The following is a 26,940-nucleotide window of genomic DNA, read 5'->3' as shown; positions in this document are numbered from 1 at the left end:
GTTCATACCCCCTCCTCCTTTATATAGATGTTTGGAGGCAAGGGGTTCAACCACCCTCATTTAATCCTTTGGTGGGCTGGTAGATGAGGGTGGTGCCACCCTCTCCATTTTTTCTTCTCCCTCTTTAATAGCCGAACCAAGTTTTGGCCGGTTGCACATCCCTCACACTTTATATACATGGAATTTGGCTCCATCCTTGTCGGTGGAGAGATTAACTTAAGAAGAGACAAAAAGAAAGAGAGAGAGATATTAACTCTCTCATGGGTCCCTCCATCTGAGGAGGAACCCAACAGGTAGTATATTTCAACTCGAATGTGACAAATTTAGAGTCATTTTTTTAACTTTCGTCCACTGTGTGCCCTCAACCAAAAAAAGGGCATTTTGTAAACACTGGATTTTATCACCTTATAGAACCCTCCAGACAATGAGGAATTTTAATTTGATAGAATGTTATGGCTCCCAAAGATCGTATGGCTAGAAATGACCACTATGCCCTTGAAATAATTGGGACAATTCAACCTTTCCATAATAGGCTAAAACTATTAGGATAGATCCATTTTGTCATTTAAAGACCGTGTCTAGGCTATGGTGCAAAGACGATATCATTCGGCCACTACATTATGCAAATCACAGTTTCACGGAACCCCCTCTTTGACCATAGTTTTAACTATGTTTTCGATAAAATTCCAGTTGATCTTCACATCATTGAATAGTACTCGGAAAGACCTTTCCAAGAATATATGGGTCGTCGAAATCCAACAGTTGAATCTACAGATATTGCCTCAAAAATTTACGTGAAAATCATCGAAATATGCTAAAATGCAATGACAATTTTTGCAAGGGTTCACTGGCGAAACGGGTTCAAATTCACCAACGATTTTTGCATAGGTTCACTAGCGAATTTGATGAGGAAATATGCTCAAATTCACCGACGAATTTGAGTGCAATTCGCTAGTGAAATGGGCTCAAATTTGTCGGCAAAATATTGTCCATTTCTCTAGCGAATTTTCAAGGGGAACTGGAGAAGGGCTCAAATAGCTCTTCCCCCCCCCCCCCCCAAAAAAAAGGAAACAAAAATATTAGAAGAAGGTTAAAAAAAAGAGAAAAGAAAAAAAAAATTGGAGAAAATTCAAAATTCAGGAATGGTGAGAAAATGAGAGAAAATACTCCAGAAAGTGCCTGGAAAGTGCCATAAAAGGGGAAAATTACAAAAATACCTCAGACCAGAATTTCAGTAGAAAATCAAAGGATGTCAGAACTCTGTAGAACTGAGTCTAGGAGCCCTCTTTCATCAACAAGTATTTTATCTTACCCCCCCCCCCCCATTTCAATTATTTCATTATTTAGTCTAATATCACTTTCTTTTTTCTTTTTCTTTTTTTGGGTAAAGAGTAATATCTCATATTACGCCATCATAATGGCAATATTTTTGTAATATTATATAATATTTCATTTTTTTGTCATAATAATGCTTCACGGGGAACTGGAAGGTTAAATTTATTAAAATTGATGTGAATGCTGTTTTGAAAATCAAATTTGCAAAATTTAAAACTAAGTTTTTTGGTAGAATCTAATTAATAGAGAAGTGAATTACTGAGAAGAAACTATCTTTAGGTTTTGAATCCGTTTTGACATTTTTACCTGATCTTTGGTTTATACTTCGGTTCACTAAAACTACAAGTTCCAATGCAACCACAAAAAGAAATATGATTCCAGGCTACCGTTTATGTAAATATTCTAGAACTCCGCATAATTACACCATTATATGGAAAAATACCCAAAAATGACTTTTCAAAACTCCCCTTTTTAAGGCCATCACAATGCCAAAATTAGGGTTTTCAAAATAAGCCAATATCCATTTCTAGGCTGCTATAATGCTTGTATTTTTCATAAAATAAAATAATTTTTTATTATTTTATGTCATTATTTACCATGTCCCATGCAACGCATAATGTAAAAAATGATGCTTCTATTTATGTACATATTACATAATCTTCATGATTGGTTTGTATAGAAAAAAATTGGTCTTTTGGCCGCACAGACTGGGTGCATAAAACCTTCCCAGCCTGTAACCTTGTACAAGTCCAATCTCTAGAGGAGATCAAAAGTCTTATCCATTAGAGTCATTTTCTCCCCCTATGGAGGATGACCTTAGAGGTCCTAGACTCTTATCAAAAGAGAAATAAATGGCACTAGTCCACCATCCACCAAAGAAGGAGAGGAAGAGTGAACCCCAAAGATGCTCGATTTTCACCCCTGCACCTCCAAGTAGTGGCTGATTAGCTTTGTTAAGCGATCGATCAGTGATTCAAAATAGAGCCATTAGAGGATTAAACGGCTAGAAATTTGACTGTGCGTGGGGAAACTCTGCTGCGCTAATTTTGAATATTCCACAGTCTATTGAAATATCCCGATGATCATTGCTCCTACACGTCCCCTCATTGGCCTTTATGTTAGTGCAAGGGTCACACGATCGAATAGTATCTTCTCTAAATAAATTTTAGGATTAAAAGAAAAGACAAAATACTAAAGTAACAAATTCTAAATTCTCCACTTTGATGGCAATAAAATGAATATTTTGATAGGAGAGAATTTTTCGTCCGAGAGTGTGACCCTTGTGCCATCACAAGGTCACTGAGAACGCACATGGAAGCATCAACAAGAGTGAGATTTCTTCATTTCATGGGATTGGGCAAGACCACAAGGCTTGTGCCTCCAAGCATGAGAGCCACACTCACAGACAGGCTCCTTTTTCCTTGTTTTGAGAATGGTTTTAGTGCATGATATTAGAATGGATATGTGAACTCGGAAATCGCTACAGTATCGGATTAGTATTGGCATAGATCGATCGTATCAGACAAATTTACCCCTTATTCTCCTTTAAAAATGGGTTTTTGATCATTTTACCCCTTATCCGTATTATGTCACCAATACAGCATCGATACAATATCGAGATCGATCACTTGGAAAACCAATACGTATCACCCGATACTATACCGATACCATAAACCATGGTTTTGAGATACTCCGTTAAGACAGTCCATAGAAAACTAAACATGTGCAATTGCAGAATCAAGTTGCGATGGTCAATAGACAAGACAGTGAAACAGAGAGAGAGAGAGAGAGAGATTCTCATCAAAGTAGCTTTTTGTATGTCGCTTTGCTGGTTGGGAGCTTGTGTCGTCCTCTGGTAAATGCAGAAAATGGAATTGCTAGGAATTGCGTGCTCTAATTCACCCACCCCGGCCGGCCCCCCAGGCCCCACTCTACACCTTTGCTTTAATCCTTTAATCCATTCTCACGCCCACGCCGGCTCTTTACCCTGCACGGCTTTTTACAATCATAGCAGAGAGAAACGTAAAAAATAGAAAAGAAATCCCATGGACACCGTTGGATTCGAATATTTTTTTATTTGTCCAAATCCAATGGTTAATTACTATTAGCAACCTCCATGACCATGAGCTCGACATCTTGGAATCAGTATTTTTAAAGATAAAATAAAAAGAGAAAAAGCTAAAGCCTTTTACCTCAAAAAATCAAAATAAGTAAAGAAAGATTTTTATTTTTTTTTTGCTTTTTTCCTTCTTCAACAATCCACCACCCGGTAATGGCGATTTCTGAGTAGAGAATGTCGGTTCTCTACTAAGAGAGAATCTGTAAGTTCTAAGCTACCTTCTTCTCTCTCTCTCTCTCTCTCTCTCCCAATTTTGTTCATTTTTCTCCATTTATGTTCTGGTCTCTGCAAATTCGAACTCCATTAATGGCGGCTACAATGTTTCCATTCTTCCTAGCCCATAAAGCCCCCAGCTTGCTTCATTCCTCGTTCTTCTTGCAGTTTCTTTGCTTCAACTTACTTATCGTTGCTGCAATCCGAGACCCAGAGTTTGATTTCGACCCTATAGACAGAGCTTCACTTCTCAAGTTCAAGTCAGCAATTAACGATCCCAACCAAATCTTATCGACTTGGGTTGGTACCATATGCAGCAATTGGACAGGAATAACCTGTGAGAATCGAACCCATAAGGTGGTTTCCATCAATCTCAGCTCCTCCAACCTCTCTGGCCTGATTCACCCGAGCTTATGCGAGCTTTCCTCACTAGAAACAATTATTCTGTCTCGCAACAACTTCTCAGGTTCAATCCCTTCGTGTTTTGGGAATTTAAAAGCTCTGAAAACCCTAGATCTTGCCCATAATCGGCTTCAAGGTGTTATTCCAGATGAGCTAATGGAGCTTCATCTTCTGGAGGAGCTTGTTCTGAGAGAAAACGAGGAGTTAGGAGGCTTAGTTCCTTCGTGGGTTGGGAATTTTTCGTCCAATCTTCAAAAACTCGATCTTGGGTCGAATTCGTTTGGTGGAGAGATTCCTGAAAGCTTGTTATACCTGAAATCATTGACACATTTGGATCTTTCCAACAATCTCTTGTCCGGAACGCTCTTTGATTTTCATCAACCGTTGGTGTCTCTTAATCTTGCTTCAAACGAGCTTTCGGGAACTCTTCCTTGCTTCTCTGCTTCAGTTGATTCGCTCACAGTCCTCAATCTCGCAAATAACTCCATTGTCGGAGGGATTCCCACCTGCATTTCATCTCTGCGAGATTTAAAGGTGCTTAATCTATCCTTCAATAGCCTGAAATATGAGATTTCGCCGAGATTCATATTTTCGGAGAAGCTACTTGTTCTGGACCTGAGTTCCAACGATTTCTCTGGTCTTCTACCGAGTAAAATTGCAGCAACAACAGAAAAATCTGGTCTAGTACTTCTTGACCTCTCGCACAATCGATTTTCAGGTGAAATACCAGTGGGTATTACAGAGTTGAAGAGCTTACAAGCGTTGTTTCTTTCACATAATCTGTTAACGGGAGAGATTCCAGTGAGAATTGGAAATTTAACTTACTTACAAGCGATTGATTTGTCTTTCAATTCTCTTTCGGGTTCGATTCCTCTCAACATTGTTGGGTGCTTTCAGCTTCTGCAACTGAAGCTCAACAGCAACAACCTCTCCGGCGAAATCCAGCCGGAACTCGACGCATTAGACAGCTTGAAGATTTTGGATATCAGCAACAACAAGATTTCAGGAGAGATCCCACTCACCTTGGCTGGTTGTAAATCGCTTGAGATAGTTGATTTAAGCTCTAACAATCTCACTGGAGCACTAAACGAGGCCATACTGAAATGGTCCAATCTCAGATTCCTCTCTTTAGCTCATAACAACTTCAATGGCGCACTACCCAACTGGTTATTCCCTTTTGAATCTCTCCAATTCCTTGATTTCTCATCCAACAACTTCTCGGGATTCATTCCAGATGAGAACTTCAACGTTAGCTCTTACTTCAACAGTGGCGAAAGTGAAACAATGCCTCCTCTGCAACAAAGCCTCGAAATCAATGTTTCTGTGAATCTCCAAGGAAACCATGAATTGGGTTTTGAGTACAGACTTTTATATCAAGTGGGTATAGATTTTTCCGACAATCTGATAGGCGGCGAGATTCCGACGGGTCTGTTTGGATTGCGAGGACTACAGTACCTAAACCTATCACACAACCTCCTTGTTGGTCAGATTCCGGCGAATCTTAGCAATCTATGGAGCTTAGAAACCTTGGATTTATCTCATAATTCGATATCTGGTCAAATTCCGGCGAGCATTTCGGATCTGCGAAATCTGCAACTGGTGAATCTTTCTGATAATCGGCTCTCTGGGTTGGTTCCGGGTGAGAAGAAATTCCCCGGGGCATTCGCTGGAAACCCGGAGCTGTGTGTGAATGATATGAACAGCGAAGGTTGCCGGTCGGCGAGAAATTTCCCGGCGGCGTCAGGGGAGATGTTCAAGGGAGAGAGGGAAAAGGGATTGATTTCAGGTGTGGTTTTTTGGGTGAGTGCTCTAGTTACATTCTATGCCAGTGTTTTTGCTTTCTTCTTGACACCTCGGGTGAGGAACTACATTCTCCGGCCATTGAGAGCTGATTTTTGAACCAAACAGGCCCTTGGGGATGTGGGACTTGAGAGTAGAGAAGATGTCTAGATATACAAGATTCTCTTTGATATCTTTGATTTGTATATAGTAAGGCAGTCTCTGAGAGTCTCGTGAGAGGTTTTTATTTCTAACTTTTTTTATTATTATTTTGTTGGTAAGCTCAAGAAAATAGATTAGGGAAATATAACTCTTCACACCCCAGAAATCCCAGAGCCTTGAATTTACAGGCTTTGTTCTCTCTCCTCTCAGGGGCAGTTCATTCTGAGAAAGAGCGGCAAATGATATCAAATCCATTTTTGAGACAAATTCTAGGCCAGAAATAGATCCTGAGAATGTATACCTTAGTCTAGACAAATTGGGTAGTTAGAGACAGAATTTGAATTACTCTGCTGATCTACCCTCAGCTAGACATCGACCAAATTGATTACCAAGTTCAAAAAGAATGAATTTACAAGTAGGTCCCCCAGAAAATAAATAAGTGAAGTACTCTAATCTTGAAGAGCGTGTCTGAACTTTGAACATGGATTAAGGTCTGTGACCTACAAGCAACTTTTACTTGGAAGTAACATCGCACTGGTTGTTAAAGCCAAAGTCTGATCTGTTACCTACAAGCAACTTTCGCATGGAAAACCTTTGCACTGATAGTTGGAGTGCAAGTACTAGGAAGTTTTCAGTATAATGGTTCCAAATTAATTGTGCTTTGAGAAAACAAATGTTTAATTCAGGATCCAAGGTACAAACGACTAACAAGAGAGCGAGTCTTTAGTATGAAGATTGAGTTACAACCCTAAATAAGTACATTAAGGTAATATAAATCTTATGCCTCCATTATTACTTAATACACGTAACAAACACTCCCCCCCCCCCCTCTCCCTCAAAATGGCTAAAGATGGAGGAACAAATACAAAATTGTCACCCGCCTTATCAGCATCTAACCATGCAGTTTATAACTTTATATCCATCAAGTTGGGTCTGGCACCGCTTGAATATAATCCTTCTAAAAGTCATGAACATGAACTTCATACTTTGGCTCGATGATGCCTTGAAAATGTTTATGCTTGGGAGTGCAGCAAATTCAGCATAGGCACAAAAACAGCCATCTGACCTCCTTTTAACAATTGAATTCATGTACATTGGCATCCCAGCAGTTATGAGCAGTGATTGCTACAAATTGCATGGACACCAAAAATACCTGTCACAAGTACTTAATCGGCCCATCCAAGCTTCCCGATGCAAACTGCAAATCCAGATACATGAAGATTAGACTTTTTGAAAGGTTAATATACTTGTTGAATACTTGAATGGGCTAATATGATAAACAAATAGCTACTATAACTTAACTGAGATACTCCCCCCCCCCCCCCCTTCTCTCCTTTCCCCACAAAAAATATCAACTGGATTTTTATCAGAAAAACAGAGAATTGCAAGTGGACATTTGCATGCATATGTGATACAATTTACTTATTAATTCATTATTTTAAAGAACTTCACTAATTCATAGAGCCAACCAAGAATTGATGCAGAATTCCACCATGTCAGCAGAAGAAAGAGGAGAAAAAAAGCCAATATAGTTTGTGGTTTGGTCTGGTTCAAACCTGGTCTGTGGTTCAAGATCGGTTCAGTTCTAGTTCTTCTTAAACCCAGAACTGTGGGGCTACTTGGAGTTCTTTATTTTTTTTATTATATTTGTTATTAAAGTGTTATAGTAGGCTGGATTAGGACTCTAGTGAGTCCAGCCTTGTTTCAAGTTGTTTTCCTTATTTTATCAAGTATCTTAGTCAGTTGGAACTCCTCCAATAGGCTGGTCGATGGAGATGAGTTTCCTTTACAGCTTGGAGTTTATTTTCTTTAATAGTTAATGTATTTGAGTCAGTTAAAGGACTCACAACACAGCCCATCGATTGACAGGAGTTTAGAGGCCTGTTTTGCTTCTGGTTTCCTTGGTTTTCAGCATTTATAACCAATTGTAAGGCCTTAACAGACCCCATCGATTTACATGAATGAAGAAAGGCATATTTGTTGTTTTGGTCTGTGAATTCGAGTGTGGACAGTTGTTTCTCTGCTGTAGATTCAGCAAGGGTTCTGGTGGATTCAAAATCTAAAACAGGTGGATTTCTGGTTACTTATCTCTCTCATATCTTCTCTTCTCTCTTAATCTTTCTTCTTCAATACCGCGACAACTAGTTCTTCTATTTTCTTTAGTTCTGATCTGTTTTGATGAGTAATATTCTATTGGATAAGCTACTGCCTTGTTTACCTTAAGTTTTAGCATTCTGAATTCCAGTCGCAAATTCTGATTTCAAAACCTAATCTTTTAAATTGATTTTCAGAATCCTATTGCTAGTCTACTTATTAAATTGCTGGCTTCTGAAGTCGATTTTCTGTTTCTGAATTTCTGATTTCAATTGTTACTGAATATTGTGTCAATTCCTCCATCAAATTCTCTTCTTGCAACCTGGATTTAATTTACAGTTTCCGGAACTTTAATTCCCTACTATCGATTCTGCTTTTATCTGGGTTTTGAGTTTCCTTTTGCCAATAGGATTCTTCAGTATCTTTAATCCCAACCGTTGGATTGTTATTAAACTTTGCTGGATTGTTCTCCCTACCAAATAGACCAATCGACCAAAATTGCTGGTTTACCTATATAATATTCTCTGAGTTCGTCAGAGGATTTGACCGCAAATCTCACTCCCATGCGGCTCTTTTGAAAATCGATCTCCACAAAGCCTTTGACTCCATCCGTTGGGATTTCATCTGTGATGTACTTTCCATCATGGGATTCCCCCCTGTCTTTGTCCGTTGGATCTACGCCTGCATCTCCTCCCCCTCCTTCTCTGTCCTCGTCAATGGCACCCCCGCCGGTTTCTTCCGCTCCAAAGTGGGCATCCGTCAAGGCTGCCCCCTCTCTCCTTTTCTCTTTTCCCTTGCCCTGGAAGTCCTCTCCAGGAGCCTCCAAACCAAAACTGATCTCCATCTTATCTCTCCCCTCCCTAAATGCAAGCACATCAATCTCTCTCATCTGGCCTTCGCCGATGACTTGATGATCTTTTCTAAGGCCTCCCACTCCTCTATCTCTGCCATTATGGACTCTATCCACATCTTTGAATCTCTCTCTGGTCTCCGAATCAATCTCCTCAAATCCAAAATCTTTCTCTCTGGTATCTCGGACTCTATCAAAGAGACCCTTCGCTAGCTTACTGGCTTCTCCATAGGCACCCTTCCTGTCATTTACCTTGGCCTTCCCCTGATTCCTGCCAGACTCTCGAGCCACCACTGTACTCCTATGCTCGACAACATCCGAAGCGCCTCCAGTTTTGGAAAGGCAAGCTTCTCTCCTATGCTGGAAGACTTAAATGTATCCGCTCGGTCCTCCAAGCCTCCTACATTTACTGGACAGGTATCTTCTGCATCCCTAACTCCACCATCAAGGCCATTGAATGCATCCTCTATGCCTTCCTTTGGAAAGGGAAAGACACCACCAGATTTCTTCACCCTGCCAGCTGGAAGTCTATCTGCCTCCCTAAATCCGAGGGTGGTCTGGGTCTCCGCCGAATTCGTGACTCTAACACAGCGGGCATTCTTAAACTCCTCTGGAAAATTTCTTCCCACCCGGACTCAATCTAGGTTTCCTGGGTCCAATCTCATCTCCTTAAATCCGACTCCATCTGGACAATCCCCATCCCTGCTGACTCCTCTTGGATCTGGCGTAAGATTCTCTCTCTTCACCCCTCTCCATGGAATCTCCTCTTCCATTGCTGATGGTATCTCCACCTCTCTCTGGCTCGACCCCTGGCACCCCCTAGGGATCCTCTATAATCTGCTTGGTCCCAAAGCCATCTGCTCCTCTGGTCTCCCAAAGGATGCCCCTATCTCTGCCCTCATCTCTTCTGGCTCCTGGTCTCCGCCCTCATCTCTTAACCCTGCCATCAGCTCCCAGATCTGGGAAACCCTTCCCCCCTTGCAGTCCACCCCATCCCATTGTGCGGACAAGGTTATCTGGCTTCCCTCTCCCAATGGTATCTTGACCTCTTCTTCAGCTTGGAACCTTTCCAAAGACCCTAGCCCTTCTGTCCCCTGGCACAAATTAGTCTGGTTCACAGGCCACATCCCCCGCCATAGCCTCACTGTTTGGAGAGCCCTCAGACTTTGCCTGCCCACCCAAGCCTTCCTCATGCACCGCACCATCCCCGCCCCCTCCTCTTGTAACCTTTGTTGGATTGGCCAAGAAGACACCCCTCACCTCTTCTTTGACTGCCCCTTCACCTCCACCATTTGGAACAAGGCCATGTCATCTATTTGGCCGCGTAGTAGAAGGGCCCAGATTTTGACCGTGAAAGGCTCTGGTTGCTCAAGACTTTTCCGGGGAGCTCCATCTGTGACACTATTGGGAAGCTAGTTTTTAGCGCTGCAATTCACCATATCCGGTTGGAAAGAAACCTCAGGAGATGGACTTCCAAATCTAGATCTTTTGACGTGATTTGGAAAGCCATCTCCTTCGATGTCTCTTCCAAGCTCAGCTGTATCCGGCAAAGGCATTCCATGAACACTCTTAGGAACAAGCACATTTTGACTTTTTGGGGCCTTAATATTGCCCTCTTGCGGCCTTCCTCCTCTGCGTAGGCTGATTGGTAGCGCTTCTCCCCTCCCCCCTCCTTTTCTTTCCCCTTCTTTTTCTCTTCTTGTGTATTGGTTCTCTATTCCCTGCCCCCCCTTGGGGTTCGGTAATATATTCATTTACCAAAAAAAAATATTCTCTGAGTTATTAAATTTAAATTTCTCTAATCCCTACTGGATTTATTTGAGGTTTCTAAACCCTAGTTCCTTAGGTGACCTAGAGATCCCATTAAGATATCTATAATCTACTGACTGTAGCTTAAGATAGGAGGTCATCTCACTGATTTTTTAAACAAGGGGATAAAAAGCAAATGGAAAGGGAAAAAAACTCATGTAACGTGTCAGTGATGTTAATCTACCCTTTTAAAAGTTGAATATCCCTAGTCAACAAAATAATTTATTCCAGATAATACATGCAACTACTAACTACTATCTGTTCATAACTAAAACCATTGTTTACCAGCCAAAGAATTCACAGTTGGGCAGTTAAGTACTAGTCAAGAGTTTGTTGATAGGGAACGGCTGAAAATTTTTCACCTTCAATCACAGTTAATACCATTGTTTATTAAATGACAAGTTGGTGGAAAATCTGAGAGCATTCTTAAGATTCTTTGAGAGGAGATTAGACTATAGAAAATTTGGACAGAAGCTAGAGATAAAGGATCAACTTAAATGAGGATGAACAGACAATTCTCTGAAACCCTGAGTTGCATGAAGGCCTGTCAAATACCTTGTGCTTCCCCTCAAGTAGGGGTGTCAACACCTAAACCGAACCGGCTAAACCGGCCCGACCTGATCCGAATGAGACCGAACCACAGCGGACCGACCTCTAATTGGATCGGCTTCGGTTTGTGTGTTTAGGAGTCGTTCGGTTTCGGCTCGGTTTGGTCTAAATCGACGGTGCACCGTTGAACCCGACCGACATACCCAAACCCAAACCGAACCAACCCCACCCGGCAACCAGTAGAGCAGCACTTCGGTTCTTCTTCTCCCCCAAGACTCCAAGGGGCAGCAACTCTCTCTCTCTCTCTCTCACTCACACACACACACACACAATACACTAGTTTTGAGTGATTGCTAGTTTGTATATATCAGATAAAGGGAAATACACTAGTTTTGAGTGATTGCTACTTTGTATATATCAGATAAAGGGAAAGTGTCTACTGTTCAACTGATGCTATATGATGGATTAACTTTAACCTTTCTTGTGATGTAATTTTTTATTGCTAGAGAGATTGATTCACAAGGTAAATCAGGCTCAAATGAGGGGAAATTTTTATTTGATCATTATTGATGATATGTTCACAGTCCACCAATATTGGGTTGTAGCAAGTCACTCATCTGTTGGGTTGGTTTTAGTTAGTGTGGCATTTCTCATCACTGTGAAGCTTTAGGCACCAGTGAAATGGTTGTTACAATGTCGCTGTCATTTTCACCTAAGAAAAAGCTACATTGCTGTTCTCCTGTATTGTTTCTTTACATTTCTGTAATTCAAACCACACTTCATGCCCATTCAAGGAATCAAATGTACTTGATATCCTTGCTTTAGCTATTGCACAAGTGTTCATAATTGAAATCGAATATTTTTCTTGTCCCTAAATCTTTTTTTCCTCTAGATGTGCTCTCTAACTTCAGTAGTTTTGTTTAATTCATTGTTTGTGTTAATGTGCTTTGGGTACTGTTCACGTGAACAGTGTCGTGAACAGTACCGTACACTGTTCACGTGAACAGTAACTAGAGATGAGAATTGTTAGTCAAGGGCAGTTTGGGAATTTCTCTTGTGTGTTAGCTCTACCCTATTATTAATAATATTGGTGAAGAGGGGAGAACAATGCATTCGATAGTTCTCCCCAAAGGATTACAGTCACTTCTCTTCTTCTTCATCTTCTTCCTCTCCATCTTCTCCATTAAATCTAGTTTTATTTACATGGTATCAGAGCTAGGATCTTAGGAGTCGATTCTACATCCTAGGACCTACTCGATTACTCTCAAATTGATCAAGACAGTGTCGCGGTTTTGAAGGCCTCACGTTTGAAGGTTTTCATGACCACAGTTTAAAGGGACTGCAGCACCCTATGCTGCGTTTTGGTGGAGTTTGAATTTTTATCCGCTGCTGTAACTGGAGCCCTGCTGTGCGCATCGTGCGGCGCAGCAGTGGCCATGTGTGCAAAGCGGACCCCACTGTGCGCACATGGCCGCTGCTGCACCTCACGATGCACACAGCAACGCTCCAGTTACAGCAGCGGATAAAAGTCCAGTGGAGTTTGCTAAGACTGGTTCATGATTATATAAAGGAACCTAGTCTCGATTTTGTGGTGATTGCTTGATATCGATTCAGGGTTTTGGGAGGTGATTATTTTTCGATTTCAGTTCTTCTTTTTGGTGGTTTGAAGGTTCTTTGTAAGGTTTTCCCTGAATCAATCCTTGCTGGATATTGAGATTGCATCGATTTTTTGTTCTAAAATCGATCTCTGAATTTTTCGTTGGCTGTTGGTGATCGTGTTTGCTTGCTGGTTCATCACTTTTGCTCAATTTTTATTAGTTGTTGGTGAATTTCTGCATTGGTTTGCTTGATCGAGATGGGTGACCCAACTGAAGATTCTAAAGGTGTTATCTCTGAGGTTATTTCGGGCTCTTCCAAATCTATTACAGAGAAGAGATTGGAAGGGATAAGTAATTTCCAGCAATGGAAGAAAATTGTGTGGGTTGTTTTGACTGGTCGTGGCCAACAGAAACATCTTACAAAGGCCAAACCAGAGGATGATGAAGCGTGGGAAATTGTAGATGCACGCATTCTGGGACAGACGTTGAATAGTATGGATTCACAGATTGTTGACTTAGTGACTCACATAGATACTGTGAAGGAGTTATGGGATTACTTACATGTTTTGTATTCTGGACAGAATACTCTATCCCGTATATATGAGCTGTCACAGGAGTTCTATCGTGCTGATAGGAAGGGACGTCCGTTGACCCAATATTTTGCCGATTATAAACGAATGTTTGAAGAGTTAAATGCATTGCTGCCCATTAGTTCGGATGTGAAACAGATGTAAGATCAACATGAACAACTTGCGGTCATGGGATTTTTGGGAGGACTGGGCCAGGAATATGACTCAGTACGCTCCACTATTCTTGGAGGAGATAAAATTGCCTCACTTGCAGAAACTTTTTCTCGTGTTCTTCGTGTTTCTCGTGATAGTTCCCATGAACCAGTAGCTGCTCCTGGTGAGAGCTCTGCCCTTGTTGCTTCTAGTCAAAGGAGAGGTAATGGTGGACGTAATGGGGGCCGTGGTGGTGGTATAGCTGGCCGTGTAGGTGGAAGAGGCAGTGGTAGTGGTAATGGTGGTGAAAATTCTGGTTCTGTGAAGACTTGTAATCACTGTGGTCGACCAGGACACATCCAACGGTTTTGTTGGAAACTTCATGGGAAGCCACCGCAACAGCAGTATGCTAATTCAGCAGCTAGTACCGAGTCTCCGGCTACACCTTCTGAGGGTAAGTTGGTAAGGTTATCTGATGAGGATTATGCTCAGTTCACACAGTTTCAGGTTTCTCGGCCTTCTACATCTTCCTCCACGGCTACTTTTGCCCAGATAGGTAATGCCACTGCGTGTTTCTCCACTTCTCGTCCCTGGATCATTGATTCAGGTGCTTCTGATCATATGTCTGGTATGTCAGGCAATTTTTCTTCCTTTCAGTCTTCAGAGTCTAGTGTTACATTGGCTGATGGTTCCCTTGCCAAAGTCACTGGCACGGGTACTGTCAACCCAACTAAGTCCTTGTCCTTATCTTCTGTTCTCCATTTACCTAACTTCCCTTATAACTTGCTTTCTGTTAGTAAAATTACTAAAGCCTACAATTGTTCAGTGACCTTTTATCCTGATTCCTGTGTTTTTCAGGATCTTATGACGAAGAAGATGCTTGGTAGGGGACGTGAGCAAGGGGGGTTGTATCATCTTGAAGACTCTCCTTCAGTTGCTTATTCCAATGTTTTGTCTCCACACCAAGTTCATTGTCGGCTGGGCCATGCGTCTTTGCAGAGTTTACAGAAGTTGGATCCTCATTTTAGTTCCCTTTCTAGTTTAGAGTGCGAGTCATGTCAGTTTGGAAAGCTCCACCATGTGAGTTATCCCCCCAGAGTCAATAAACGGTCTGCGTACCCTTTTTCTTTAGTGCATTCTGATGTATGGGGGCCTTGCCCTATTACTTCTAAGATGGGATTTAAATATTTTGTTACTTTTGTCGATGACTACTCTAGAGTCACCTGGACTTATTTAATGAAAAGTCGTTCTGAGCTATTTGCCATTTTTCGTGCATTTGTTACTGAAATTCAGACTCAGTTTAATAAGAATATTTGTGTTTTAAGTAGTGATAATGCCCTTGAATATTTTTCTGCTCCATATAATTCTTTTATGGCTGACCGTGGCATGTTGCACCAGTCTTCTTGTTCAGATACACCCCAACAAAATGGTGTAGCTGAACGGAAGAACAGACATTTAATGGAAGTGACCCGTTCAATTCTTTTTTAGATGAAAGTACCAAAGATCTTTTGGGCTGATGCTGTCTTGACTGCCTGTTTCCTTATAAATCGTATGCTATCTTCTGTGTTACAGGGTGGGATTCCTCATTCTCTTTTATTTCCTACTGAACCTCTCTTTGTTTTACCACCTAGAATTTTTGGGTGTGTTTGCTTTATCCGTGACCATCGTCCAAGTTTGTCCAAATTACTCGGGCTATTAAATGTATTTTCTTGGGTTATTCACGCACTCAAAAAGGTTATCGGTGTTATTCACCAGTTCTTCAAAAGTACTTTGTCTCTGCTGATGTTAACTTTTTTGAGTCCACCGCTTATGATGATACATCTTTTGTTTCCTCGGAGTTGGATGAGGATCTTCCTTTATATGTGGTGCAACGTACTATTTCCCATGGTCAACCGACTGTTGCACTGTCTCCGCCACCTCCGCCTCCGCCTGTTCGGTTTACATTTGTTCGGCGTCCTCGAGATGATACAGCACCCCCGGTCTCTACTACTCCTCAGTTAAGTATTCCTTCTTCTGATCTTGATATTCCTATTGCTCTTCGTAAGGGTGTTCGTAGTTGTACTCAACATCCTTTGTCTCATTTTGTTTCTTATACAGGCTTATCTGCTACCTTTACTGCTTGTCTCTCTACTGTTGAGTCTAATCCTACCCCTAAGTCTGTTTCAGAGGCATTATCCCACTCTGGCTAGAGGACAGCTATGGAGGAGGAATTGACTGCCTTGGCTGAAAATCACACTTGGGACTTGGTACCGTTACCTGCTGGCAAGAAGCCTGTTGGTTGTCGGTGGGTATATGTGGTTAAAGTGAACCCTGATGGTTCTTTGGCTCGTTTGAAGGCACGCCTAGTTACCAAAGGTTATACACAGGTTTATGGAGTTAATTAGCTTGATACCTTTTCCCCTGTTGCTAAGCTTGCATCTGTTCGTTTTTTGATCTCTCTTGCCGCATCCCATCATTGGCCTCTTTTTCAGTTGGACGTGAAGAATGCTTTTCTTCTTGGTGATCTCCATGAGGAGGTTTATATGGAAGTCTAGTTTAGTGTGCAAACTTAAGAAGTCATTGTATGGTTTGAAACAATCTCCCAGGGCCTGGTTTGGGAGATTTTCAGATGTTGTTCTGGAATTTGGGATGACTCGATGTGGTAGTGATCATTTGGTGTTCTACCGGCATAGCAAGGCTGGTAGGATATTTTTGGTGGTATATGTAGATGATATAGTCATCACTAGTGATGATGTTGAAGGCATTAAGCAGCTTCAGTTACATTTGCAGTGTAAATTTCAGACCAAGGATCTTGGTAAGTTGAAGTACTTTCTTGGAGTTGAGGTAGCTCAGTCTAGTAAAGGTATTTCTCTCTCCCAGAGGAAATATGTTCTTGACCTGCTTTCCGAAACAGGTATGCTTGGGTCTAAACCTTTGGATACTCCAATGGACCCAAATTTGAATTTGACAGCTGATAGTGGTGATGCTCTTGATGATCCGGAAAAATATAGAAGACTTGTTGGAAAATTAAATTATCTCAATGTGACTCGACCGGATATTGCCTTTCCGGTTAGTGTAGTAAGTCAATTTCTGTCCTCTCCTAGGACGTCACATTGGGATGCTGTGATTCGAATTCTGAGATACCTCAAGAAAGCTCCAGGTCGTGGTCTACTCTACACTGATCATGGTCATGGACGTTTTGAGGGATTTTGTGATGCTGATTGGGCTGGTTCTCCTGTGGATAGGAGGACTACCACTGGGTATTGTGTCTTTGTGGGGGGAAATTTGGTGTCCTGGAAGAGCAAGAAACAGCCAGTAGTAGCAAGATCTAGTGCAAAGGTAGAGTATCGGGCTATGGCACAGGTTACTTGCGAGCTAATGTGGATGAAGCAGTTGTTGACTGAGTTGAAATTTACAAAGGAGTTACCTATACAACTGTGGTGTGATAATCAAGCTGCTATCCATATAGCTTCCAATCCTGTGTTTCATGAGAGGACAAAGCATATAGAGGTTGATTGCCATTTTGTTCGAGAGAAAATAGAAGAAGGTTTTATCGCTCCACAACATGTTCGTACAGGGGAGCAACTTGCTAATATTTTTACTAAGTCCTTGGGAAGTGTGAGAATTGATTATATTTGCAACAAACTGGGCATGATTAACATCTATGCTCCAGCTTGAGGGGGAGTGTTAATGTGTTTTGGGTACCATACACTATTCATGTGAACAGTAACTAGAGATGAGAGTTGTTAGTCAAGGGTGTGTTAGCTCTACCCTATTATTAATAATATTGGTGAAGAGGGGAGAACAATTCATTCGATAGTTCTCCCCAAAGGATTACAGCCACTTCTCTTCTTCTTCTCCATCTTCTCCATTAAATCTAGTTTGCATTCCATGTCGCTACCTTGATGCATAGATCTTGTTGCTATGCATGTTCCTTGTTCATTGTAGTAATTTTTTATCTTTCATCTTGTAGCTTATAATTTTTTAAGTTTTTTTTTTTTTTTTTTTTTTGATAAAAATAATTTTTTAAGTCCTATGCTGTCAACTTACCCCATTCTGCTTAGTGCCTAAGAATTTATATTTAAAATTTGTGGTCACATTTGTCACCATTGATAATTGTTTGGATCTGTATGTTATGTTTACAATTAGGATAGATATCCATAAATAAACTCAAGATTGTGTAGCACACTAGTATTGTTGGCTTAACCTTTATTTAAAATTGTTTCTAGGTATAATGGGGTTAGATTGGTCTCCTCAATTCAGCATGTGCCTAACTGATTTTAGAAGAGCCCTTTTGTGCAATGTTGACTACTGTGAATTCAATGTTCTTTCTGGTATTTGTTTTGTAATACTTGCTTGAATTCCATGGTCTGCCTACCTGTTTCCTTTAGACTACAATTTACATCTTGTAACAATTTCTAAAATTTTTGCTCTTTCTGGTATTTGTTTTGTAATACTTGCTTGAATTCCATGGTCTGCCTACCTGTTTCATTTGGACTACTATTTACATCTTGTAACAATTTCTAAAAATTTTGCAATGATCAAACATCTTCCTAGTGCTTATTGAAAGTTCCAATTGGAATTACAGTTTTTGGAATACTGTTATCCACATTGAGGACAGGCTAAGAAAGAATTTAGAACTGTAAAATGTTAATTTATGTTTCTATTATTCATCAAAATGATAATTGGCTATCCAAACCCATTATCATAAACCGAAACCGACACAAAACCAAACCGCTATCAACCCGTTATCATAAACCGAAACCAACACGAAACCAAACCACACCAAAACCGAACAGTCCTTATGGGTTCGGTTTCGGTTTCCCTAAAAGCCACACCGAATCCAAAAAAACTGGCCCGAACCCGGACCGAACCAACCGATTGACACCCCTACCCTCAAGCATGAACCCAAGGTCAGGGGTTGTGGGACCCAATTATGGAAATGCTTGAATAAGTAAGCTAGGTGAAGGGAATCAGTGGATTGCATGTCACATCCACTGTACCAACCACTTCATGGACTTCACCATTGGGAGACTCCTGCTTAAGTATGAAAAAATCATTGCGGTTTCTAAGAAAAAGAAAATAGCTCATTGGGAGATTCTCCGCAAGTCCATTCAAAATGTGACCTATGAATGGAGAACATCAAGAATAAGAAAAAAGCTTCTAAGCTAAGTTGTTTGAGGAGATTCTCTAAAGATCCTTACAGTTATGGCATAAGGTGGCCAGGTTTATAACAGTTCTGTATATAACAAAGGGTGTCAAACTCTAGCCCGAACAACCTAACCCGACCAAGACTGACTGATTAAGACCAGGATCCACCGACCAATTACTATGTGGGTTGGTCCCGGTTTGAGGATTGAAGACTGATTAATCAGTCAAACTTGGTCCAATCCAACTAGACTGACGGGCCCAGCCAATTAGAACCAACGTACAAAGCTGTGACTAAAACTGAACCAACTAAAATTAATCTATTCTACACCAAAATATAGACCAAAGATGGCTTAGTCACTTGGTCAATCGGTCCTTATACTAAATACAACCTGATTGACTGCGACCAACCAACTGATTAATATTGGGCTATTGTTTAGCCACACTAAGACCGATTAGTTAATCGGTCGGTCTCAGTCTTGGCCTAATAAGACCAAGGCCGAATAGAGACCAACTGAACCCAACCAGTTTACACACTTAAGAATAACAGGTAGGATTCGGCTCTAGTTGATGGGATGATCCTGGTATATCCCTGGAACAATGTTAAGGGGTTACACCTTTAGTTTAGTTTGTTCATAAGAATTATGTAGGCAGTGACCACCTACGCTTTATGAGGATCCTTTGTGCAGTAACAAGCACCTATTTTCTAAAATACACTCCCTCACTTCTTTGCCTTATTTGGTGTTTATTACTAAAGGTAAGTCCATAACACAATTTCCGAGCATGGTCTGGCATTCGTTTGGATTTCAAAGTGGTAACAGAGATGTAGAGTTTCTACAGTTCACTACTCTTATAGTTTGCCTATAACAATACCTTTCATTCATCATGTGAACAGAACAGAAAGAGTAAGAATTTATCCCCTTCGGGGGAATATTCTCCTAGATATTTTCATGGCATTCTAGTATTATACACTACTAACTGATGTAGAATCTGGCCAGAGAAAGAGACACAAGAAGGGCCATCGGACCAGGCCCCTTTATGGGCCAGAGATGGACCAGATCAAGCCCCTTCCTGGACCAGAACTGAACAGCAGGGCTTCTAGAAGCTTCCCAAAGATGCCCCCACGATTTTGACAGATTCTCCCTTTGACCAGTCAACTAGGATTGGTGCCATTAAGTAGTTTCTATAATTATTAGTTTCTAATTTAGTTGCATATGGCTGAATTATAAAGCCAAGTAGTTTAAGTTTGGTTACTTTTTATTTTAGTTCGGATTTAGTAGTTTCTATTTTGCAGAAGTTTCTATTTTAGATTAGTTCTTATTTTTAGAAAGTTTCTATTTCATTGTGAGCTTGCCTAAGCTATTAATAGGCATGACATTTTAATGAAAAGGAGAGTTTTAGTAAAAAGATTATCCTGGCCACATTAGCCATCAATTATGGGAGCCTGCTCTATGTGCAACAGCTGAGATAGCTGTGGGTGAGAGACCCAGGGTGAGAAGCCCATTCCCCTACCCCCCCCCCCCTTCTCTTCCATATATCCCTTTCTTCTTCTTCTATCCTCTCTTTCCCTTTTCTCCCTACCCTGATCGATCCCTTGTTGCTGCTGTGTATTGTGATTGCTCCAACCATTGAGAAGACCATCCGAGTGCTACTGCTGTTTCTCCAGATCTGCTGCTGCTGCTGTTCTTCAGTTAAGGATCGAGTCAACTTGTTGCTGCCCAGTTTTTCTTCCAGGTTTGGTGCTGGGATTTGTGGGGTCTTATCTCTGCAAACAACCATCAGTTTTAATTGATCTTTGGAGCATACAACCTCCCCACCATCACCTCCACTCGATCTCCATTCCCATCCTCTTCCACTGCCTGCAACCTCCATAGCCTCCATACTTTCTATTTTCATTCCCAGCCATCCATCTCTATTTCCCACCCTCATAATTGATCCAAACCTGCAGACCAAGCTCCCTACACCAAGTCTTACACCCGGCTACTGCAGAGAGCACCATCAGCCTGTTTGGAAGGTTTTCCTCTTAACCTTTTATTTTGGTGAAACCTTGATAGCTTCACATCAAGCAATCAGAAATGACCCGAATTTTGAAGACAGCCTCTCCTTATCATTATCTACCTCCGATCCAAAGGAGGTGTCCATCAGTTGGTTGGTTTGACAAAGTCCTAACCTTCTAATTTCTGGTTCTGTTCCTATTTTGAGCCTTGTGACTGCTGAGTATTCCTGGGTTATTTGGGGCTAAATCTAACCTAGATTAGCTCTACATTACTAACTCAACATCAACCCGTTCTACAGGTCACTACTCTTATAGTTTGCCTACAACAATAAGTCAATACCTTTCATTCGTCATGTGAACAGAACAGAAAGAGTTGGACTTTATCCCCTTCAGGAGAATTTTCTCCTAGATATTCCACGACAATTTTTTTTTGCAGTATTAACTCAATATCAAACGACCAAGTGCAACCCTCTCTTTCTTAAAAATTATTAGGAAATCCCTTTCCCAAGGCCCTGCCATTGGATGTGAATCATAAGAGAAGTGCTTGCTGTGTAGCCAGCCTATACCCTCTCATCTACTATTAGTGTTTGTGTTTGCCACAATGTTTTTTCTCAAATTAATAAAAATTTTATTCATCAGAATAAAAAATGAAGTTGGGAAGCTGCTTCCCCCCCCCCCCTCTCCACATTCACTCTATTATACTTGTCTTTTTTACTCTGTTATTCACACATTATCATAGAGAAACATCAGATGACAGAAGAAATTATACCTGTCTAACAATTGGATCTGTTGATGTGGTGAATTCTTGAGCCGTCCCTTGCCAGACGATTTTCCCCTCATAGAGAAACAATAGCCTATGATGAAAGACCTCTGGTTAGTTTGAAACATGTAAGAAAGATGGAAATGTTCTGAAGAAGCAATACCTGTCAACAGCCCTTCTTATGGTACTGTGTTGGTGAGTGACAACCACATAGGATGCAATGTTCCCCGGTTTCCCCTCTGCATCTTGATCTTTCATGTGGACAGAGCGGATGAGATCTTCAACCACAGTAGATGCAATTGGATCAAGTCCAGCAGTAGGTTCATCATACAACACCACCTGGTTCGAGGGGAGGGAAAAAAGACAATATTGTCAATAAACAGATCGAAGTCTTGACTATGTCCACCCTGTCTACAAATCCGTAACAAGACGGTCAAAGGACATAGTCCCTAGGAAACTACCGAGTCATCAAGACTGGTAAAAATATCGAACAGACATTCTGCATTAGCCACATCACGCCTCCACATGGCTGGAACAAGGCATCCGTGTCTAAAGAGTTTGCCCAGTGGTTTATCCTTCCCTGGACATTATCGACCAATACTTTAATCAAATTTCCATCCATATATTGGATGATATCCACTCTTATGCAGGGTATCAATGAGTTCTAGGCAGTCACTTGTGAAAAAGTCTTACAAGATATAATGATCACTTGATCAGGCATAAAACTACAAATATAGCGACCGAGATAAATATTTTGAGGGATGGTCAACTTTCAGGGTGGCTGTGAAGAAGGCAACACTAGCTTTTCCAAGAGGTTGAGTGCATTTCAGGTCCGGGAGCGCTACCAACAGAAATTTTTTGAAAAAAAATATCTCAAAGGTAAACCTTCAACATATAATCAGGGAGGTCACTGCTTGGATATCAAGAAGATCGAGGTTGCCCCAAACACCAGCTATTTGTAAATTAGGTGGACTCTGCTATTTATTTGCTCATCAGAGATGGAAACCGACACGGCTTATAGGAGAACCGGCAGGCTCAATAACCTAGAACTACTGCTTGGTTATTGGATTCCATGGATTAACTCAGCTGAAAATCTGGCAGTATTCAACAAAAAGTGGTTAGCCATTTAAAATTTTACTATTGATGCTAGGAGAAATGCTTTGTTTTCCTCCACTGGAGGTTAAACATCTGTTTTGCCTCTCTTAGAGGCTAGAGCTGCATTGAAATGCTTGTGGAGGAAGAAGCTCAAGTATGCAAGGATATTGGTTCAGCATTCTGATGCCGAACACATAGAAACATATCCCTCCTTTCATTGTTGGTTGAGGTCCGTTAAAGGCCTATAATATTCAATAAGCATAGTGATTGAAGCTGATAATCCAGATGGGAGATAACCCTTTACCCCCACTTCTTTAACAGCTTGGGGACCCGGAATACTAGGCAAAACAGTGTGATCAGTGAATGATGATGCAGGACAATTTCATACCCTGTGGGTAATGGGCCCAAATAAAACTTTTGACTTTTTTGGGTAAGTAAGCCAATTGGAACTGTAAATGAATTACAGAAAATCAAAGAAAGAGAAAAACGTAAGGGAACCATGAAAAAGTTGTATTTTTTTACCATCAAACCCCAAAAGCAATAGAACAATCATCTTAACTGTTAAAAAGGGGAGAGAGGGAAACAAAGGGAATCATAAAATGAATTAAAATTCTAAAATACATGTACATACCACACTTAGACCACCATACTATTTAAATAATTAAACTAAAAAAAAAAAAACTCAAAGATTTCTACTAGGACTTTGACTTTTCAATAATAAAGACTCCTAATAACCTATCCAAACCCAACAAGGAAACAGAGAGGAAACTTAAATATTACTCAAAACAATTACTCACTAAGGAGAGTAAAATTTGTAATTGCCACTACTAGTAATATTTGGACTTAATAAAAGAATCAAAACTAAAAATTTCCTATAAATATGAATTTTTAATCACTAAAAAGTGTCTCTATTATCATCAAATAGCTTACCAAATTGTTCAACCAACCAAAAACAGGATTATAGATAATTACTTAACATACCTCTGGTTCTATTGCCTCATTTGTGTTGTCAAAAATTATAGATCGAGCTAATGCCACTCGTTTCTTCATTCCACCAGACAACTCAGAAGGCAAACGATCCTCAACTCCCTGCATAAATTCCAAGTTAAATTTCCGCACACTGTAGAGAAAGCAATAAAGCAATTCCGAATCTAAGTATTGATACATTACATATCATCCAGAACCTACTTATGGATAACTCTCGCGCACAAACTGTAGCAGCAAACCATTATAACTTGCAAATAATTTACTAGAATTTTACTCTATATTATAGGGACCTCGTTTGATGGGACATGTCAATGTTGTCAAAAATGAATCAGAGTGAAATAACCATAAGAAATGGGACATAAAACAAATCATACGAGTATACGACTAAGGGTAACAAATGATTTCTGTAGGACTAAAAAATAATTTGTAAACACCACCAAACCAAGAAAACCGTAAATCATAAATAATTAAATTTTTTTAATGAACCTCAGTTAAAAATATGACTTTATGCATAGAACACAAAATGTTACAATAACAACATACAAATATCTCATGCACAATTGTTACACAATGAACTTTCATACATTCACTTTATTTGACCACCTGACCAAATCAAAATCCTAACACATTTAATCAAGCAAATCCAATCTTCAATCAACAATTTTTAGGTAGAATTTTCAATAAATAATGTTATTAACATAATCGGTTATTAAAAATCATTCAAATTGTGCTGATTGCCTTTCTACTTCTTTTTTCTTACATTAGGGTTAACATAGACAAAGGTTGGAGGTCTCCATAGTTCACCAGTTCCAACATGGCAAAACGTGGGTGTATCCATGTTATAGAGGACTCCACACCCATCTCACCTGTCAAAACATTGTTCAAGTAATACCAAAATTTTAAAAAAAAATGCCACAAGCCTCCATTAGATAATAATGGAGGTTAGGAGCATCTTCATAATTTCCAATAACTTTGGGCACATTTGACCCACATATAGCATTCCTATTGTGTTGTTCAAATTTAAGCAAGGAGATGGAAGGGGTCCCTTATAACAAGGATCCACTCATGCCTTGCCAACTGTCTGACTTTGACATAAGGCAATTCATGAACGTACAAAGTTCACTGACATTGGTGAACAATATCAATAGCATCCCACCCATCCTAACCCCAACCCCCAAGCCTTATATTTGAATTTATGTTTTTTAATTTTGCCCAAGGTTTGAAATTTCGACAAACTGTTTTGTTTTCGAGCTCGCTCAAAATGAAACTACATGTGAGTATGTGACTATGGAAATGTTACAAAGGGTTATATAAATTGCTTCATTCGATCAAACTTTGATAGAAATTTTGACAGTAACCTGTGTTTCGATCAAAACCTCTGGGAAACCCTGAAAATCCATATTTTTTGCCAAAATGCTTCAATTTTTTGTTGTATCAAGGCATTGTGGAGTATTATAATGCATCTGCATCGATCATTTGCTTGATTTGAGTGAAGATTTGTGTAAGATTCAAATTTAAAGTTAAACTAGTTTTCATCAAAATTAATTTTGCAAAAAATTAGAGCCAGAGAGTTCAAGGGATGAATTGGTTCCTCTATACCAGTTGCACCAGAATCAGGAGGTAGTGGTTTTGCACAAGAAGAGATGGGGGGGAGGAAGAAGCAGAAGCAGATGGAAATTCCTCACCAGCGGTCATAGTGTGTGAGAGGAACCTCAATAGACGGGGATGTCATCGAAATCCTTGACCAGGATCTTGCCATCTTCAGGACATAGAATACCAGAGAGGGAAGATTAAACACATGTGATCTGACTGGAAGGGCAAAGTGAGTGACGTTGTGTCCAAGAAGTTCTTCTATCATAGTATCCCAGCCAATACCACTAAGAGACCTACTATCAGAACATGCTAGACACTATAGGGAAGGCTGGCTCAAGAGTGAAGGGGCCCACTGCATATAAGCTTATGGATATCTATTCGTCCCAACAAAGACAAGAGCTCGAGGACTACATCTAGGGTTTGAAGCCAGAGTGTGGTGTACTGCGATGTGCAATGGTTAGACTAGACCCATTAGATAGTCCATCATCAACTTCATGGTCTATTGTGATAGTAGGATAGTATTCCTCAAATCAGTGGATGCATCCAAGGACAGGAAGGATGCAAAGCACATCTATAAGTTGCTGAAGAGAACGTTGTCCAAGCGGTAACGGACAATGGAAGTAACTTCAAGAAGCCTAGGGAGAGATTGATGAAAAACAGCAGGAACCACCTATTATGGCTCCATGTACAGCCCACTGCATCGTCCTTATGCTGAAGGCTATGGAGAAAAGATCCTTGCTACAAACTACAAAGCATGGTCGAGAGGGCAAGACGAGTAACCATATTTGTATACAACCATGGACATGCCCGAGCAAGTGTGGTAGGGATTTGGTGAGGCCTGACATTAGTCAATTCGCCACAAACTACCCTAAAGAGCTTCGAGGCAAAGATGGTTGGACTTCGGTCCATATTTGCCACAGAGGAGTGATTTGGTTGGAGGGAGTTCAGCTCTCTACAGGGTAGAACAGCTTAGGCAACCATATCTAATGACTAGTTCTAGCAAGACCTGAAATAGGTTGTCATGATATTTGAGCCAATGGTAAAGGTAGAGGATGGTTGACCCAGAGAAGCCTACCTTACCACACTTGTATGCAATAGTGGAAATGATTGAAGGACCACATGCATGTAGCAATACCACATTACCACGTGGTGGCAAGAGCTACCTTCAGATCATACAAGATCGATGGGAGAAGCAACTTATGCATCCACTACATAAGGCTGATAAGTTTTTATTTTAATCTACCCAAGTCAAATTACTTTGACTTAAATTCTCAGTAAGAATTGACAACTTGGTTGTATAATTTCCAGCCTATTATCTCAATCCCAAGTACTAGTACAAGCACAAACTTGAGATGAATAAAGACATGATAGATGCAGTGGAAGAGGTGGTGGCAAAGCTAGAGCCAAATCCATTTATACAGGGCAAGTGCAATAATGAGGTGAGACTTGTAGTTTCTTGAGTACTTAGAAATGCATTCAATTATACTTTAGTGATGTTAACAACTTAACAGTACCAATCACTGAAATGGTTATGGATAAAGAACTTTAGAGATGTCAATGGGACTTTCGGATGCGCAGCCGCAAAGTTTGGTCGGGGGGAACTATTGCTCTTGGTAGGTCCATGTTCATCACCTTAGTTTCTTAGTTTAATTTAAGTATGTACGAAGTATAAACACTAAAAAAAAATTAATATCGGAAAGATGCACCTAACTTGAAGAAGATAGCATTGAAAGTACTCTCCCAGACATGT

General features: G+C 40.5%; 2 protein-coding genes across 5 annotated transcripts in view; one reads left to right on the top strand and one right to left on the bottom strand.

Moving 5' to 3' along the window:
• Positions 1-3,668: 3,668 nt before the first annotated feature.
• LOC122667889 (protein TRIGALACTOSYLDIACYLGLYCEROL 3, chloroplastic-like) overlaps positions 3,669-26,940 on the bottom strand; it is a 53,478-nt gene continuing 30,206 nt past the window's right edge. For 2 of the 4 annotated variants that reach the window (XM_043864365.1, XM_043864362.1), the window contains 4 exons: positions 23,592-23,699; positions 21,679-21,854; positions 21,525-21,609; positions 6,904-7,208 (listed from right to left, as the gene is read on the bottom strand). In XM_043864365.1, coding sequence (XP_043720300.1) covers positions 7,167-7,208; positions 21,525-21,609; positions 21,679-21,854; positions 23,592-23,699 — 411 coding nt within the window. In that variant the 3' untranslated portion in view covers positions 6,904-7,166. Of the gene's footprint in view, positions 3,683-6,871; positions 7,209-21,524; positions 21,610-21,678; positions 21,855-23,591; positions 23,700-26,940 lie in introns of those variants that run through there. The other 2 variants (XM_043864364.1, XM_043864363.1) reach the window with 2 other exon arrangements.
• LOC122667888 (receptor-like protein CLAVATA2) lies at positions 3,713-6,019 on the top strand. Its single transcript, XM_043864360.1, has one exon. It carries the CDS (start codon positions 3,728-3,730, stop codon positions 5,966-5,968), a length of 2,241 nt encoding a protein of 746 aa, XP_043720295.1. The 5' UTR covers positions 3,713-3,727; the 3' UTR covers positions 5,969-6,019.

Source organism: Telopea speciosissima, chromosome 7, assembly GCF_018873765.1.
Source record: "Telopea speciosissima isolate NSW1024214 ecotype Mountain lineage chromosome 7, Tspe_v1, whole genome shotgun sequence".
Classification (NCBI taxonomy): Eukaryota; Viridiplantae; Streptophyta; class Magnoliopsida; order Proteales; family Proteaceae; genus Telopea; species Telopea speciosissima.
Note: the sequence above shows the minus strand (reverse complement) of the source record. Positions and strands in the feature narration are given on the sequence as shown.

Bases quoted from the DNA above. Each gene is read 5' to 3' on its own strand.
- LOC122667888 (XM_043864360.1), top strand. From the start codon at position 3,728: ATGTTCTGGTCTCTGCAAATTCGAACTCCATTAATGGCGGCTACAATG.